The 17,282-nt window shown below is 47.8% G+C and overlaps 1 protein-coding gene across 50 annotated transcripts in view; it reads left to right on the top strand.

The window, feature by feature from the left end:
* Window positions 1–17,282, top strand: part of PLEKHA6 (pleckstrin homology domain containing A6) — a 154,609-nt gene that overhangs the window by 130,965 nt on the left and 6,362 nt on the right. For 27 of the 50 annotated variants that reach the window (XM_078004141.1, XM_078004097.1, XM_078004056.1 and 24 more), the window contains 7 exons: window positions 378–517; window positions 3,589–3,718; window positions 3,922–4,028; window positions 14,251–14,427; window positions 15,740–15,907; window positions 15,983–16,116; window positions 16,616–16,761. In XM_078004141.1, coding sequence (XP_077860267.1) covers window positions 378–517; window positions 3,589–3,718; window positions 3,922–4,028; window positions 14,251–14,427; window positions 15,740–15,907; window positions 15,983–16,116; window positions 16,616–16,761 — 1,002 coding nt within the window. The remainder of the gene's footprint in view (window positions 1–377; window positions 518–3,588; window positions 3,719–3,921; window positions 4,029–14,250; window positions 14,428–15,739; window positions 15,908–15,982; window positions 16,117–16,615; window positions 16,762–17,282) is intronic. The other 23 variants (XM_015119693.3, XM_078004103.1, XM_078004133.1 and 20 more) reach the window with 3 other exon arrangements.

The following is a 17,282-nucleotide window of genomic DNA, read 5'->3' as shown; positions in this document are numbered from 1 at the left end:
CCCAAAAAGGTCAAAAGCACCTAAGCCTCCCCAACCCCCAAGCACATGGGCCCACTCGTGACCTGTGACCCCTACCTTAGAGTTTTCCTTGAGCCCTGGGACCTCAGACTGGCTTTCCTTGACACCTCAGGGACAACAGTATCATTTCCATCTACCATCTTCCCCACCCAGCACACCTCTCAACAGTCAGCCTGTGGCCCCAGAACCTGTAATGAGTCCCTTTGGCAGGCCCAGGTGGCCCTGAGACACTAAGTCTGCCCTCCCACATCCCTGGATCTGGCTTCTCCCTGCCACCTCCACTCACAGTGCCCATCTATGTACCCACCAGGCAGCACCCCTCCTCCATTGCTCACCCGTCCCCTTCTGTTTCTCCCAAGGAGGACTTGGCCCCTCAGCCACCTACAGCTCCAACAGCCCGGCCAGCCCCCTCAGCTCCGCCAGCCTCACCAGCCCCCTGAGCCCCTTTTCACTGGTGTCGGGCTCTCAGGGGTCCCCCACCAAGCCTGGCTCCAACGAGGTAAGTTGAGAAATGCAGTAGAAGGTAGGTGGGGGAGGGAAGACCAGATCCTCATTTGTCTGAAATTATACAACTTCTGTGCCCATCTCTTCCCCACAGGCCTCCAGCCCTAGTGCTGGAGCTCTTTGTTTAAGGAGGTCATTCTCACACCCCATTTTGTGAACTTCTCTCCAGGTTTCCCCTTTACCTGTTCTCATCTCCATCTGTCATCTTTAGCTCCCTTTCAGTGAAGCCTGTTCCTGGGCACCAGGATGGATAGGAGACAGCACAAGGTTGGATAGGAGACCGCACACATTTCATAAGAATTTAAATCCAGAATGATGCCAGGATAGCAACAGGGTGAAGGGTCAGTGTGGGGAGCAGTTTCCTAGTCAGTCAATCAGCAAGTGTTTTCTGGGGCTCAACCGTGGGCATGGGGTGCCATGAGGCCCTTTTAGAAAGATATACACATGGCCGGGCGTGGTGGCTCATGCCTGTAATCCCAGCATTTTGGGAGGCCAAGGTGGTGGATCACGAGGTCAGCAGATAGAGACCATCCTGGCCAACATGGTGAAACCCTATCTCTACTGGAAAAAAAAAAAATACAAAAATTAGCTGAGCGTGGTGGTGCACGCCTGTAGTCCCAGCTACTCAGGACGCTGAGGCAGCAGAATTGCTTGAACCCAGGAGGCGGAGGTTTCAGTGAGCCAAGATCGCACCACTGCACTTTAGCCTGGTGACAGAGTGAGACTCTGTCTCAAAAAATAATAATAAAAAATAAAAGAAAGAGGCTGGGTATGGTGGCTCATGCCTGTAATCCCAGCACTTTGGGAGGCCAAGGAAGGCAGATCACGAGATCAGGAAATCAAGACCATCCTGGCTAACACGGTGAAGCCCCATCTCTGCTAAAAAATACAAAAATTAGCCGGGCATGGTGGTGGGCACCTGTAGTCCCAGCTACTTGGGAGGCTGAGGCAGGAGAATGGCATGAACCTGGGAGGCAGAGCTTGCAGTGAGCAGAGATCGCGCCACTGCACTTCAGCCTGGGTGACAGAGCCAGACTCCATCTCAAAATAATAATAATAATAATAATAAATAAAAAGAAAAGAAAAATAAAAGAAAGATGCGCACATGTGCTCAAAGGCTTCACTCAGGGAGCCCAGCATCCTATGAACCAAGACAAATTCATAGGAACGTGACGGCGTATGTCTCAACATTAAGCCACATGGTTCAGACTATAAACGCCCTGATGTTCCAACAGATAATTGGACCTAAACCAGGCCACAGAGCAGCAAGACAGGGAGAGGAACAAGGGAAAGGCATTCTAGGCAGGAGAGTGGGTGGAAGCAAAGGGGTGGGAGAGGAGCTGCCTGGCATGGGGGCGAGGCAATGAGAGAGCTTTGGGGAAAACTTGGGGAGCAGTGGGGAGTGGTGGACAGGTAGAGGCTGGGTCGAGGAAGGTGTTGAAGGTCAGGCAGAGAGTTAGCTCCGGAGCTGGCACTCTCTTCAGGCCACGGGTGGGAGTGCAGTGGTCCCAGGGGCCCGCCCAGGTCTCCAGCAATGTTGTTGTCTGCCTCCTGCTAATGCTCTTTTCTCCTGCTCTCACAGTGGCTGCTCTTGTTCCTCCTAATGCTCTGGCTTCTGTCTGCCTCAGGAACCTGGCCCGCCTCGGCCTCCCCTCCCCAAAGCCTACGTCCCCCTGGAGTCTCCTCCAGCCGTCCCTCCACTCCCTAGCGAGAGCCGCTTCTGGCCCTACCCCAGCTCCCCTTCCTGGCACCGCAGTGGCGAGACAGCCAGGGGGCAGGTACCCATCACCCTTGGGTCCTGGAGGGTGGGGCAGGGGACAATGGGCAAAGGGCCAGGCCAGGGGGCAAGGCAGGGCCCTGGAGTCATTTTCCCCATTAATTTTCCCAGAGTTCGGTTTCTATGGCGCCCCTGCTCAGCTGGACTCTGGGATAAGGAAAGCATAGTTGAAGCCATCACACAGGCCATCTTTCTGTGCCTTTTTGCTTTCTGTAGGTGATGGGGACATGAGTTACTGCTCCAAACCCAGGCTCATGGGAAGCCAGTGTTTGTGGGTGCTAGTATTATGCCCCACTCCCTACCAACATGACCAGCCAATGGGAACTGAGTGACACTCCCAGCAGTGCCATTCCGATCCCTTCGTGTGTCCATCCCAGGCCCCACTCCGCCCATACTATCTCTCTGGCTCCACCTTGTATTGTGTCCTTGCTGGGTTTCATGAGTTCCTGGAGTATAAGGATACAGGCCCTTTTCTCTCCTGTTCTCACCTGCATCCTTAGCCAAGATCCAGGAGCTATGCAGTTAGGTTTGGAAGAGGTTGTGTGGTGAGTAGAAAGAGTCCTGTGCCTAAAATTGGAAAACTCATATGTTCATCTAGGTTTAGCTATGTATAATTTGCATAACCCTTGAGGGTTTGCCTGGTGAGATGGGCAGAGCAGGTAATGTTACCCGTATGTGACAGACGAAGAAAGGGGACCTCTGTTCTCTAGTTGGGCTAGAACTGGAGTTGCTGACCTTTAGCCTGGTCTTCTTTCTGTATTCTTCTCACTGAGGCTTAGATTCTTCAACTGTACCATGGGAGCAGTGGCTCAGATGATGGCTGAGGTCTCCTCTAGTCTCATGATTTTGTGAGCCCACACACTAAGTGCCCTTTTCATTTCCCTAGAATCCTGGTACCAAGGCCCACCTGGTTCTGTTTGCTCATGTCTTGGGTAGGATTCCCTACAGGATCCTCAGAGACCCCCCCACTGGCCATTCCTTGACTCTGGCTCACAGCAAGTCTGTGGTTCTTAGTGTCAGCCAAAACAAATGGTCAGGCTGAGGGGCCTCCTAGGGGCTATGAGCTCTCATTCCCCAAGATGGCCCATCATTGACACTACTTAAAGTGCATGGATGGGAGGCTCTAGTGCATCCCTGTCCGCCTCCCAGGTGGCACACATAGAATTTCCTTGTTCCCTGTATCTGCAAGGGTTTGAGCTTCAACCATTGCAAAACAAAGAAACATCACTGGGGGCCAAGTTCCTGACAGCCATACTAACATCAGTCATCTTCTTGCCCTTTCTCTCCAGCCCAAGGCAAGCTATGAACAAAGCAAGAAAGACCCCCACCAGTCATCATCCCTGGACACCCCCAGAGACATCAGCCTTGTGCCCACCAGACAAGAGGTAGAGGCAGAGAAGCAGGCAGCTCTCAACAAAGGTACTTTGTGACCCATCTTCCCCTAGAAGTAAGGCAAGGATGCTCAGGGAGGAGCCCTCGGTGCTCATTCACACCCAAAGCCTGGTGCCACACCCTGAGCTTTTTAATCTCGGTGGAGAGTGGGGCTGAGCCTGTCTCTGAGAAGTTGGCTTCCTGACTTCCTGCTCTGCATGAGGCCCACCGGCTACTCTGTCTTTCTGCAGTTGGTGTTGTGCCCCCTCGGACAAAATCACCCACTGATGACGAGGTGACCCCATCAGCAGTGGTGAGGAGGAATGCCAATGGGTTCACCAATGGACTCTCCTCCCAGGTGGGTACCTCTGAGAGCTCATGCAGGCCTGAGCTGGGCTGCGAGCCCAGGGGCCTGTGTGTGTACCCACCCATCTCCCTCTGCTGTTCAAGAAACTCAGGGCTGGAGAGGAAGGTGGAACATGTGGGAGGTGGGGCAAGAGCCCCACTGGAGGAGGAGCTCTCCTGCAGGGAGATGTGTCAGGGGATGAGGAAGCTATGCTGCATTAGTCAGGGTTCTCTAGAGGAACAGAACTAATAGGATATATTTTATATATATATATATATAAAGGGGAGTTTATTAAATATTAACTTACATGCTCACAAGGTCCCACAATAGGCCGTTTGCAAGCTGAGGAGCAAGGAGAGCCAATCCAAGTCCCAAAACTGAAGAACTTGGAGTCCAGCATTCCAGGGCAGGAAGCATCCAGCACAGGAGAAAGATGTAGGCTGGGAAGCTAGGCCAGTCTCTCCTTTTCATGTTTTTCTGCCTTCTTTATATTCACTGGCAGCGGATTAGATTGTGTCCACCAGATTAAGGGTGGCTCTGCCTTGCCCAGCCCACTGACTCAAATGTTAATCTGTTTTGGCAGTACCTTCACAGACACACCCAGGATCAATACTTTGTATCCTTCAATCCAGTCAAGTTGACACTCAGTATTAATCATCACAAGTCCACCCCTTGTCAACTTGAACCCATGCACATCTCCTGAGATCATACATAATCTTCAAATAAAGACAATAATAAGGTCATAATTACACCTAACATAATACGACTATCCTTCATACAACCGGAAACACACCAATCCCCAACCCAAACACTATCACATAAAGTTAACAATACTTAAATGCTGATGTGAGGTCACTAAATCCTATGTCATATGATAAAGGAAAAAGAAATAAAATATTTTCCTTAGCACAAGTGCATACATGCACAAACATATTTTTAGCAAAAGAGGGAGGAAATACTCATGACCATTACAGTCCCTGCTTCTGCAGCTGGTCACGTGGTCGTAGCTGGTATTGATGACCACTTCCTTCTGCTATCCATTCTGTATTCCCTCTGCCTTCAGCAAGCACCTCAGCAGGTCGTGGTGTTTTTCCTGGTGGAGTGACCAAACTTTCATTCCTGAGGGGTCTGGGCCATTTGTAATCCTGCCTGGATTAAGCTGTTGTAGTTTCCCATTGACCTTAATCACAGGATCTCTTAATACTAAGAGATGCCCTAATGGATCTCCTGTATTCCATGCATATTCTTCCTTACTTCCATTGTGGAGTAGTAGACTGATTTCATCTTGATAGTCCGGGTCAATCACCCCAGCCAACACTATAACTCCCTTCTTAGCCTGTTGATTTAAAGGTAGGAGGAGCCCAAAGTGTCCAGGTGGCAATCTTAACCTTCAGTTTAATGGAATTGTTGTGTCTCCTGGTAGCATATCGAGGGCTCAGTGTTGGTTTCTGTTGCTGGCAAATTGGGCACTCAGCAGTGGCCATAGCCAGGGCGGCGTTGGTGAGTGGAAGTCCATGTTGCTGAGTCCATGCATAACCCCCATCCCTGCCACCATGGCCACTTTGTTCATGGACCCATTGGGTGGCTGGGAAAAGAGGCTGAGTGGTGTCCACAGAATGAGTCATCCTATTCATGCTGGATGGATCCTGGATAATAATCCTATCCAGGATTATTAAAATCTTCCTCTGCTGAGGTCACCTGTTGGTGAGCACTCACATAGTATACAAATATCTTCATGGTTTCTGACCCCTCACAGAGGTCCATCTACATACCTCTTCCCCAAATTTCTTTGTCACCAATTTTCCAATCGTGCTTCTTCAAAGTCCCTGACCATCCAGCCAAACCATTGGCTACAGCCCGTAAATCAGTATATAATCACACATCTGGCCATTTCTCCTTCCATGCAAAGTGAACAGCCAGGTGCACTGCTTGAAGTTCTGCCCACTGGGAAGATTTCCCTTCACTGCTCTCCTTCAGGGATGTCCTAGAAAGGGGCTGTAGTGCTGCAGCTGTCCACTTTCAGGTGGTGCCTGCATATCGTGCAGAATCATCTGTGAACCAGGCCCTAGTCTTCTCTTCCTCTGTCAACTGATCATAGGGAACTCCCCATGAGTCCATCAGTGCAGGGTAGGGGAGAGAAGGCACGGTGGCAGGAGTGGAGGCCATGGGCATTTGAGCCACTTCCTCATGTAACTTACTTGCGCCTTCAGGACCTGCTCGAGCCCGATCACGTATATACCACTTCCATTTGATGATGGAATGCTGCTGTGTGTGCACCACCCACTTTATGGCTAGATGGACCAGAAAGAACCCAGTTCATGATAGGCAGTTCAGGTCGCATGGTGACTTGGTGGCCCATAGTCAAACATTCAGTTTCCACCAAAGCCCAGTAACAGACCAAGAGCTGTCTCTCAAAAGGAGAGTAGTTATCTGCAGAAGATGGCAGGGCCTTGCTCCAAAATCCTAGAGGCCTCTGCTGTGATTCGTCTATGGCAACCTGCCAAAGGCTCCAAAAACATCCCTATCTGCCACTGACACCTCAAGCACCATTGGATCTGCTGGGTCATATGGCCCAAGTGGCAGAGCAGCTTGCTCAGCAGCCTGGACCTGTTGCAAAGCCTTCTCTTGTTCTGGACCCCACTCAAAACTGGCAGCCTTTCAGGTCACTTGATAAATGAGTGAGCAGAGCAACACACCAAATGAGGAATATGTTGCTTCCAAAATCCAAATAGGCCTGCTAGACTTGTGCCTCTTTCTTGGTTGTAGGAGGGGCCAAGTGAAGCAACATATCCTTCACCTTAGAAGGAATATCTATCTTAACAGGCCCCACACCACTGTACCCCTAGAAATTTTACTGAGGTAGAAGGTCCCTGAATTTTAGTCAGATTTATTTCCCATCCTCTGACATGCAAATGTCTTATCAATAAGTCCAGTGTGTTTGCTACTTTTTGCTCACTGGATCCAGTCAGCGTAAGGTCATCAATGTAATGAACCAGTGTGATATCTTGCAGAAGTGAAAAGCTATCAAGGTCTTTCTGAATAAGATTATGACACAAAGCTAGAGAGTTGATATACCCCTGAGGTAGGACAGTAAAGGTATATTGCTGGCCTTGCCAGCTGAAGGCAAATTGCTTCTATTGGGCCTTATGGACAGGAATGGAAAAAAGGGCATTTGCCTTGTCAATGGCTGCATACCAGATACCAGGAGATGTGTGAATTTGCCCAAGCAATGAAACCACATCTGGTACAGGCAGCTGCAGTTGGAGTCACCACTTGGCTAAGCTAATGATAATCCATTGTCATCCTCCAAGATCCATCTGTCTTCTGCACAGGCCAAATGGGAGAGTTGAATGGGGATGTGGTGGGAATCATCACCCCTGCATCTTTCAAGTCCTTGATGGTGGCACTATCTCCACAATCCCTCCAGGGATGTGATATTGTTTTTTATTTAGTATTTTTGTAGATAGAGGCAGCCCTAATGGCTTCCATTTGGCCCTTCCCACCATAATAGCCCTCACCCTACCAGTCAGGGAGCCAATGTGGGGGTTCTTCCAGCTGCTAAGTATATCTATGCCAATTATGCATTCTGGCACTGGGGAAATGACCACAGGATGAGCCTGGGAACCCTCTGGACCCTCTGTAAGTCAGACCTGAGCTAAAACTCCATTAATTACCTGACCTCTATAAGCCCCTACTTTAACTGGAGGACCACAGTAACATTTTGGGTCCCCTGGAATCAACATCAGCTCAGAGCCAGTGTCCAGTAGTCCTTGAAATGTCTAATCACTTCCCTTTCCCCAATGCACAGTCACCCTGGTAAAAGGCCAGAGGTCTCCTTGGAGAAGGATGGAAGAAAGATTCACTGCATAAATTGTCAGTAATGTAGTGGGGTCCTTCCTCAAGAGGACCCAGCCTCCCCTTCATTCAAGGGATTCTGCATCTGTAAACTGGCTTAAGTCTGGAAATTGACTGAGAGGCTGTGATTCTCTGTTTTTATAATTCAAATTAGTCTTTTGTCCATTTGACTTGGAAGTTTTCTGCTTTATAAATTAAGTAGGAATGCAGTAGGCTCCCTACCAATTTCCCTTCTAGGAATACCAGGATTAATTAGCCAATGACAGAGGTCTACACGAGTCAGACTATTCTGATTGCTGTTTTACCTCTGCTGTCCATTACAGTAGCTACACCCACCTTGCCTTTGATGGTTGAGTGCCACCACTTGAACCCTGCCACCTCGGGATGCAATTATTCCCATTGTATTTAAATTTTGTAGTAGAGTGACTGCAATTCCCACCATTAGATCTGACATGCAGAAAACAGCAATTATAGGGCTCTTCAAAGATGCAAGTGCTGCCCTCACAAATCTTTTTCATAATGCATTGGTCAAGGGTGTATCTTCTGGACTCTCCCAGCTGGAATGAGTAGGTCTAAAGTGACTAATCCACTCCACCATCCCAGTCTCCCTGAGCCTTTGGATCCCTTCCTCTACATTAAACCAAGGGAGATCAGGCATTTCCAGCTTGCTCACAGTGGGCCATCTTTTAATCCATATTTCAGCTAACCAAGCAAATAAACTATTAGAACCTTTTTTAACTCCCTGAGCTGCAACATTAAATGCAGAGTCCCTACTTAGTGGGTCCAAATCAATAAATTCAGCCTGATCCAACACTATGTTCCTTCCACCATTATCCCACACTCTTAATATCCATTCCCATGCCTGTTCTCCAGATTTCTGCTGATATAAATTAGAGAACGCAAACAGTTCTTTTAGAGTGTAGCATACCTCCTCATGGGTCACACTCTCAACCTCGCCTCTAGGGGCCCACTGGGGTTTTAGTCTAGCTGTAGGTCTAGAAGCAAACAGAGGCGTTGGGGGTGCCTCCCGAGGAGAATCAACATTATCTTGCCTGGCAACTGCTTCAGGGGAGGCCATGACTGTTGCCTCTGGTAGCACAGGGTTTATCTCCTCAGACAAAGGTGGAAAGGCTGATGGCAGCATGGGTCGGGGAGGGGATGTTGCCACTATTGGGAATGGAGAAGCTGTTCCTTCTGGCAAAAAAGATTCATAAGAGTTTACAAACTCAGTGTCCCTAGCTTCATCAGGGTCTTACTACATGTCCCCATTCCAAGTTTCAGAGTCTCATTCTTTTCCAATCAATGCCCTCACTTTAATAGTAGACACCTGGCAAGGCTGTGCATGCATCTTTCATTGTAGGTCAGTCACTCACATGATAAGAGCTTGTGTCTGTTTTTGCACAATTTCAGCTCTTTCTCTATGGGAGATAAGACTCTAACTCAGAACAGTCTTAGCATATTTGAGGCTCAGTATCTGCTTCTGAAGCTGGGAGATACAATCCCTGAGTTCATCATTTTCTTTCATCACTGTCTACTGAACTTAGGAGCAACCAACCAGCTTCACTATGTTCCTTGGTTCTCCACATATGGTCACTAAACTCCTTGCCTCTCAACGAACCATGAATCAAGAGTGTCAAATGCATTTATTTTGCATAACTCTCTGAACAGTTCGCGCCAAGGACTATCAGTGTTCTCCATACTATTAGAAGTAGAGTCCTTAGCATTTTTGGGTCTAATCATACTAAGCAGCCAACTCCAGAAGCCCCAAAACCAATGAAAGAACTCTATCCTTAATACCAAAATCTGTATTAGTTAGGGTACTCTAGAGGGACAGAACTAATAGGATATATACATATATATATATATATTTATTTATATGTATAAAGGGGAGTTTATTAAGTATTAACTTACATGATCCCAAGGTCCCACAATAGGCTGCCTGCAAGCTGAGGAGCAAGGAGAGCCAGTCCGAGTCCCAAAACTGAAGAACTTCAGTTTGATATTGGAAAGCAGGAAGCATCCAGCATGGGAGAAAGATGTAGGCTGGGAGGCTAGGCCAATCTCTCCCTTTCACGTTTTTCTGCCTGCTTGATATTCACTGGCAGCTGATTAGATTGTGCCCACCAGATTGAGGGTGGATCTGCCTTCCGCAGTCCACTGACTGAAATGCAAATCTCTTTTGGCAACACCCTCACAGACACACCCAGAATCAATACTTTGCATCCTTCAATCCAGTCAAGTTGATGCTCAGTGTTAACCATCACATATGCATAAAAAATACAAAAGAGTATTTTACAAAATTATCATACTATGCTATTGATGAAATACAAAGCAGGGAAAGCAACAAAAGTCAGTGTTCAGAGTCAAATGTGCTGACCCAAGGCAGTGTGAATTTCCTAGGGCTGCCAGGAGTTAGCAAATTACCACAAACCAGGAGCTTTAAAACAATGGAAATATTCTGTCACAGTCGTGGAGGCTAGAAGTCCAAAATCGAGGTGCCAGCAGGGTTGGTTCCTTTGGAGACACTGAGACACAATCTGTTTCATGCCTTTCTCCTGGCTTATGGTGGTTCCTGGTAACTCTTGGCATTCCTTGGGTTGTAGATGCATCAACCAAATCTCTGCCTCCATCTTCACATCACCTCCTTTTCTGTGTGTCTTCTTTCCCGTCCCATATAAGGACACCCATCATTGAATTTAGGGCCCACCCTCATCCAGGATTATCTCATCTTGAGATTCTTAATTACATCTGCAGAGACCTATTTCCAGATAAGGTTACAGTCACAGGTATTTGGGGCTAGGACTTGGACATCTCTTTTGGGGGGTACTATTCAACAACTTCAGTCCACTCTATGATACCCAAATTTCATGCCCATTTCACTTGCAAAATACATTTACCTAACCAACATTCCCAAAAACCTCAGTCCATGACTGCATCCTAAGTTTAAAATGTCATTGAAATATCATCAGCTCAGAAGTCCCGTACCAAATCTCATCATCTAAATCATCTCCATCTGGTATGCATGAAACTCTAGGTATGATCCATTTTGGGGCAAAATCTCTCCATTTGTAAAACTAGAAAACAAATTAATTGGTCAGGTGCAGTGGATCACGCCTGTAGTCCCAGCACTTTGGGAGGTCAAGGCAGGAGGATCACTTGAGCCCAGGAGTTTGAGACCAGTCTGGACAACATAGTGAGACCCTGCCTCTACAAAAAAAATTAAAAATTAGCTGGATGGGTTGGGTGCAGTGGCTCACACCTGCAATCCCAACACTTTGGGAGGCCGAGGCAGGTGGATCATCTGAGGTCAAGAGTTAGAGACCAGCCTGGCCAACATGGTGAAACCATGTCTCTACTAAAAATACAAAAATTAGCTGGGCATGGTGGCACATGTCTGTAATCTCAGCTACTCAGGAGTCTGAGGCAAGACAATCGCTTGAACCTGGGAGGCGGAGGTTGCAGTGAGCTGAGATCACGCCACTGTGTTCCAGCCTGGGTGACAGAGTGAGATTCTATCTCAAAAAAAAAAAAAAAAAAAAAAAATTAGCCAGGTGTGGTGGTGCATGCCTATAGTCCTAGCCTGCTCCAGGAGGCTTAGGCTGGAAGATTGTCTGAGCCCTGGAGGTTGAGGCTGCAGTGAGCTGTGGTCATGCCACTGCACTTTAGCCTGGACAACAGAACAAGACAAAACAAACAAACAAACAAACAAAAAACAAAGAAAGAAAGAAAGAAAGAAAGAAAGAAAGAAAGAAAGAAAGAAAGAAAGAAAGAAAAGAAAGAAAGAAAGAAAAAATAAATTAATCTGCTTTCAAAATACAGTGCTGGAGGAGAGGCATAAGTAAGTCATTCCTGGCCAGGTGTGGTGGCTTATGCCTATAATCCCAGCACTTTGGGAGGCTGAGGCAGGAGGATCACTTGAGCCCAGAAGTTTGAGACCAGCCTGGGCAACAAAGTGAGACCCTATCTCTATTTTAAAAATAAATTAAAAAAAATAAAAATTTTATTTTTGTTGCTGTCCCAACAAGGAGAAATTGGAAGGAACAAAGGGGTCACCATTCCAAGCAAGTCTGAAATCCAGCAGGGAAAATTCTATTAGTTTTCAAGGCCTGAGAATAATCCTCTGTGACTCACTTCCCTGCCCTCTGGGTCCACAGAGGCTCCATCAGCCCCTTCCTCTAGGCCTGCTTCTTTGAACCCTGCCTCTTTGGACCCTGCCTCTGCATCCACGGCTTTGTTCTGAGTCATTCTTGCTTTTCCTTGAAGGTTAGCATGTGTGTGTAGCTAACTACCTCTATTAGCCTATTTCCTGCCTGTAGAATCCCAGAAGTCTCACAGCTATTTTCATTTCATCTTATCTCTGTCCCTTTCTGTACAAGCTAGCAGTGTTTCTGCATATATAACAGTCTCAAAAACTTTGTAGGCCCCCTTTGTATTTCAAGGGTATCCATTCTAGATAACTCCATCTCTATTTCTGGCTTCTTCTGGGATGGTCGACTGGGTTCATGAGACATCCCTAATCTCTTTAGCAAAATGTTGTCCAGCCACATCCTTGACCCTCTCTCTAGGGCACACTCTTCCTACTATGAGTTTCCTAACTTCAGCATCCTTTGTGAACTCGGTAGGCTGAGAACCTCCCAAATAAAAAAGTGCTGGTTTCTCTTGGCTTAACAGTTATTTTCTCAATTTATCTTCTCTATAATTTTCCTATAAGTACAAAGAGAAACCAAGCCACACCTTCAACACTTTGTTTGGAAATCTCCTCAGCTAAATATCTAAGTTCATTACAGCCTTCAAGTTCTGTTTCCACTCAGCAGTAGAAAACAATACATTCACATTTCTGCCACTTTATAATAAAGATGGCTTTTCTTCCGTTTCTAATAACACGTTTCTTATTTCCTTCTGAGACCTTACCAGAAGCATCTTTAACATTCATATTTCTACCAGCATTCCATTCATGATATATATACGATGGGCCCTCCATATCTCTGGGTTCCACATCTGTGGATTCAGCCACCACAGATCAAAAATATTCAGGGGAGACATATAATAAAAAACAATAAAACAGTAAAAATAAAGTAATAAAAAGCAATACAGGCCAGGCGTGGTGGCTCATGCCAATAATCCCAGCACTTGGGGACAAGAGGATTGCTTGAAGCTAAGGGTTTGAAAACAGCTTGGGCAACAAAGCAAGACCTCATCTCTACAAATAATAATTTAAAAATTAGTCAGGTGCAGTGGCATGTGTCTGTAGTCCCAGCTACTTGGAAGGCTGATGCAGGAAGATTGCTTGAATCCAGGAGTTCGAGGCTGTGGTGAGCTATGATTGCACCACTGCACTCCAGCCTGGGTGACAGAGCAAGACCCCATTTCAGAAAAAAAAAAAAAAAAAAAAGAAAGAAAGAAAGAAAAAGTAAAAAAACCAACAATACAGGATAACAACTAGTTACATAGCAATTTACATTGTATTAGGTATTGTAAGTAATTTAAAGGTGATTTAAAGTATACTGGAGGATATATGTAGGTTATATGCACATCTATGCCATTTTATAGCAGAGATTTGAGCGTTCATGACTTTTGCTATCCATCAGGATCCTCGGACCAGTCCCCTGGGATACCGAGGCATAACTGTATTCTCTAGGGCAATTGAAGCTTTCTTTTCTATGCTGTTCACTTCCTCTGAGCCCTCACCAGAATCATCCTTAAAGTTCATATTTCTGCCAGTCATCTCTTCAAGGAAATCCACTAGACTTTTTCTATTATATACCTTGAAATTCTCCCAACCTTTACCCGTTAGCCAATTACAAAATCTCTACCACATTTTTAGCTATGTGTTATAGCAGCACCCCTTTCCCAGTACCAAAATCTGTGTTAGTTTCCTTGGACTGCTGTGAAAAATGACCACACACAGGGTGATCTAAAACAGTAGAAGCGTATGCTCTTATGGATGTGGAGGCCACAAGCCCAAAATCCAGGTGGTGGCAGGGTTGGCTCCTTTTGGAGGCCGTGAGGGAGAACCTGTCCTAGGCCTCTCTCCTAACTTCTGGGTATTGCTGGCAATCCTTGGCATTCCTTTCTGAGTAAATGAACCACTCTGATCTCTGCCTCCCTCTTCATGTCACCTCTACTCTGCATGTCATCTTCTTTTCTGTCTCTTATGAGGACACACCATTGGATTTAGGGCCCACTCTAATTCAGGATGATCTTATATTTCTAAATAAGGTTATACTCTCAGGTACCTGGGGTCAGTTCTTGGACATATCTTTTGGGGACCACTCTTCAGCCCACTACAGGCAGACTTCCCGTAGAAGGTTAAGGGTTCAGGATGGAAAAGCTGGGTGGGGGATAAGGCACTTGTCAGAGCCCTGTTTTCCCATGGCAGCAGGAACGCCCCAAGAGTGCTGTGTTCCCTGGTGAGGGGAAGGTCAAGATGAGTGTGGAGGAGCAGATTGACCGAATGCGGCGGCACCAGAGTGGCTCCATGAAGGAGAAGCGGAGAAGCCTGCAGCTGCCGGCCAGCCCGGCCCCCGACCCCAGTCCCCGGCCAGCCTACAAAGTGGTAATGCCTTCCCAGCTACCCACAGGCATGAGCCTGGCATCTGCCAACACTTCCTACTCCCAGGGCATGGCCGGCTGGGGCCTGGGGGGTTTGAGAGGAAGGAGAGGGGAAAGAACCCAAGCTGGGCACCTGGGAGAGCCAGAGAGTCCTCTCTCCCACCGGCGGAAGAGTCTTTCAAGTGTTGACTTTTTCTTGTTTTAAGAAAATAACTCACAAAAAGGAATGCCTTAATTATTTTTGTTGAAATGAATTATACAAAATTCACTTAATAGAGAATAGTACAGAATTCACCACACAGAAATAGCTGTCACTTACGCACGTTTCTAGAGCATCTCCTCTGTGCCTAGCATTGGGCTGGCTGCGATGAAGATAATCATAAGAGCTCACCGTCACATGGCACAATATAATCCACAAATCCCTTTCATGTTATTTCATTTAATCCTTTTAGCAACATTGGGTTAGGAATTATTATCCTATTTTGCAGATGGGGAAACAAAGTGAGGAGAAATTAAATGATTCCTGGGCTACACAGCTCTATTAAGTACAGAGCTGGATGTAGCCCAAGACATTACTTAACTTTTGTTTCCATTAAATTTTAGAAATATGGAAAAATTATGACTCATAAGTCCTGTCCTCAACAGCTTACATTCTAGTTGATGGATTAGGACTTCTATAGTATGAAATCATTAGAAGTTAGCTGGGTGTGGTTGGCTCCTCATGCAAGTAATCCTAGCACTTTGGGAGACCAAGGTGGAAAGATCGTTTGAGGCCAGGAGTCTGAGACTAGCCTGACAACAAAACAAGACCCTGTCTCTATAAAAACATGTTTAACAAGTAGCTGGGCATGGTGGATGCACGTATAGTCCCAGCTACTTGGGAGGAGGCTGGGATGGGAGGACTCAAGGCCAGGAGTTTGGGATTGCAGCGAGCTATGATTCTGTGGCTGTACTCCAGCTGGAGTGACAGCAAGAGCCTGTTTCTTAAAAAATCAAAAGAAGAAATCAATACAAGTCACACTAACTCAACTGCCCAAATTATATAGCGAAGAATGTGAATACAGGGTACAGCAGGATGGGGAACAGCAAGAACTGACAAGAGATGTTGATGAGATGTTGCCTCTGGGGCCTGGCAGGTGGACAGGCTTTGGGTCAGTAGAAAGGAAAGAGGATAGTTCTGCAGTGGGGTGTGGTGGGAGCAGTGGGGTGGCAGCTAGATCAGGTGAGCTGGGAAGGGAAAGCGAGGACAGGGCATGGCTAGGGCTGCCTGGAGGCATGGGTAGCCGTGGTGCGATCGTGACGCTGCTGTCCCCTAGGTGCGCCGCCACCGCAGCATCCACGAGGTGGACATCTCCAACCTGGAGGCAGCCCTGCGGGCAGAGGAGCCTGGCGGGCAGGCCTATGAGACACCCCGGGAGGAAATTGCCCGGCTTCGCAAAATGGAGCTAGAGCCCCAGCATTATGATGTAGACATCAATAAGGAGGTGAGTGGAGCCAGGAAGGGCTGTAGTGGGAGACTCTGGGAAGGGACAGAGGTGGTGACCCCAGCCCCTCCATAGCTCTCCACTCCAGACAAAGTCCTCATCCCCGAACGGTACATTGACCTGGAGCCTGACACTCCTCTGAGCCCTGAGGAGTTGAAGGAGAAGCAGAAGAAGGTGGAGAGGATCAAGACACTCATTGCCAAATCCAGGTAACCGGCCTGGGTGAGCCTCTACTTCCTCGGCCCACCCTGGCACCTAGGACACCTGGGCCACTAGAAGTCGTTGGGGGCACAGAGCCTCCCCAGGGGAGAGCACATCAAAGTGGTGGCTCCAGGTAGCAGACAGGGCCCAACTACCGGCAGAGGCAAGGATGCTGCTGTCAGGTGCTAGTAAGACCCACCAGGCTCGTGCACATCACACCATCAAGACAAAACTGAAGGCTCGCCCTCTGGTGACTTCTTTTCCCCTTCAAGGCTGCCCTAAATGCTCACTTGAACCTTTTAATTCATTTGAGAACATTGAGGGTAGGGGTCTCAACCTGTGTTTTGTCAGGGTCCCACTCACTCCTAGGGACAGCCTTGCTGGGAACCAGAGACTGCACATTCATGGGGCCCTGGCCCTCCCTGCCAACCTCAGTCTGCAGGCCCCCCGAAGCCACTTGGACCATCCTGTCCCTCCCTCCATTTCTGTGTGTCTGTGCCTCTTCAGTATGCAGAACGTGGTGCCCATCGGCGAGGGGGACTCTGTGGACGTGCCCCAGGACTCAGAGAGCCAGCTGCAGGAGCAGGAGAAGCGGATTGAAATCTCCTGCGCCCTGGCGACCGAGGCCTCCCGCAGGGGCCGCATGCTGTCTGGTGAGAGGGGCTGGGCCTCGCTCCACCCTGCCAGGGAAACCAGCTGACCAGGTTTAGGGGAGGAAGTGCAGCACTGCTACCAGGGGGGCAGTAGCAAAGAGATACAAGGCTGAGGAGATGCTCCTCGAGGTTGAGACGAGTATCTATTGAGCACCAGGTACTGTGCTAGGCTCAGGGAGGTGCAAAGGGGCCAGAGTTGCTGCATCCAGGAGCTCAGAGCCAGGATGATCCTTACAGCCACCTTAGGGAGTATTGGCCAGAGGCCATGCAGAGCATGGGGAGCCATTCTGCCCGGGCAGGCCAGAGAAAGGCACAGAGAAAAGATGATAACTGAGTTTGACTGAGAAAGATAAAAATATTTCTCAGTTGCAGGGAGAGGGCCAGGTATTCCAGAGTATCCTTTCATTTCCTGCTTTTGCTGCATGCAAATAGGAAGAATCTTAGAAAAGATGGTGCAGGCAACCAAGGAGTTGAGAGCGATACAATTACCACTTTGGCTACTGATCCAAACTCACTTTTCT

Source organism: Macaca mulatta, chromosome 1 (assembly GCF_049350105.2).
Source record: "Macaca mulatta isolate MMU2019108-1 chromosome 1, T2T-MMU8v2.0, whole genome shotgun sequence".
Classification (NCBI taxonomy): Eukaryota; Metazoa; Chordata; class Mammalia; order Primates; family Cercopithecidae; genus Macaca; species Macaca mulatta.
Note: the sequence above shows the minus strand (reverse complement) of the source record. Positions and strands in the feature narration are given on the sequence as shown.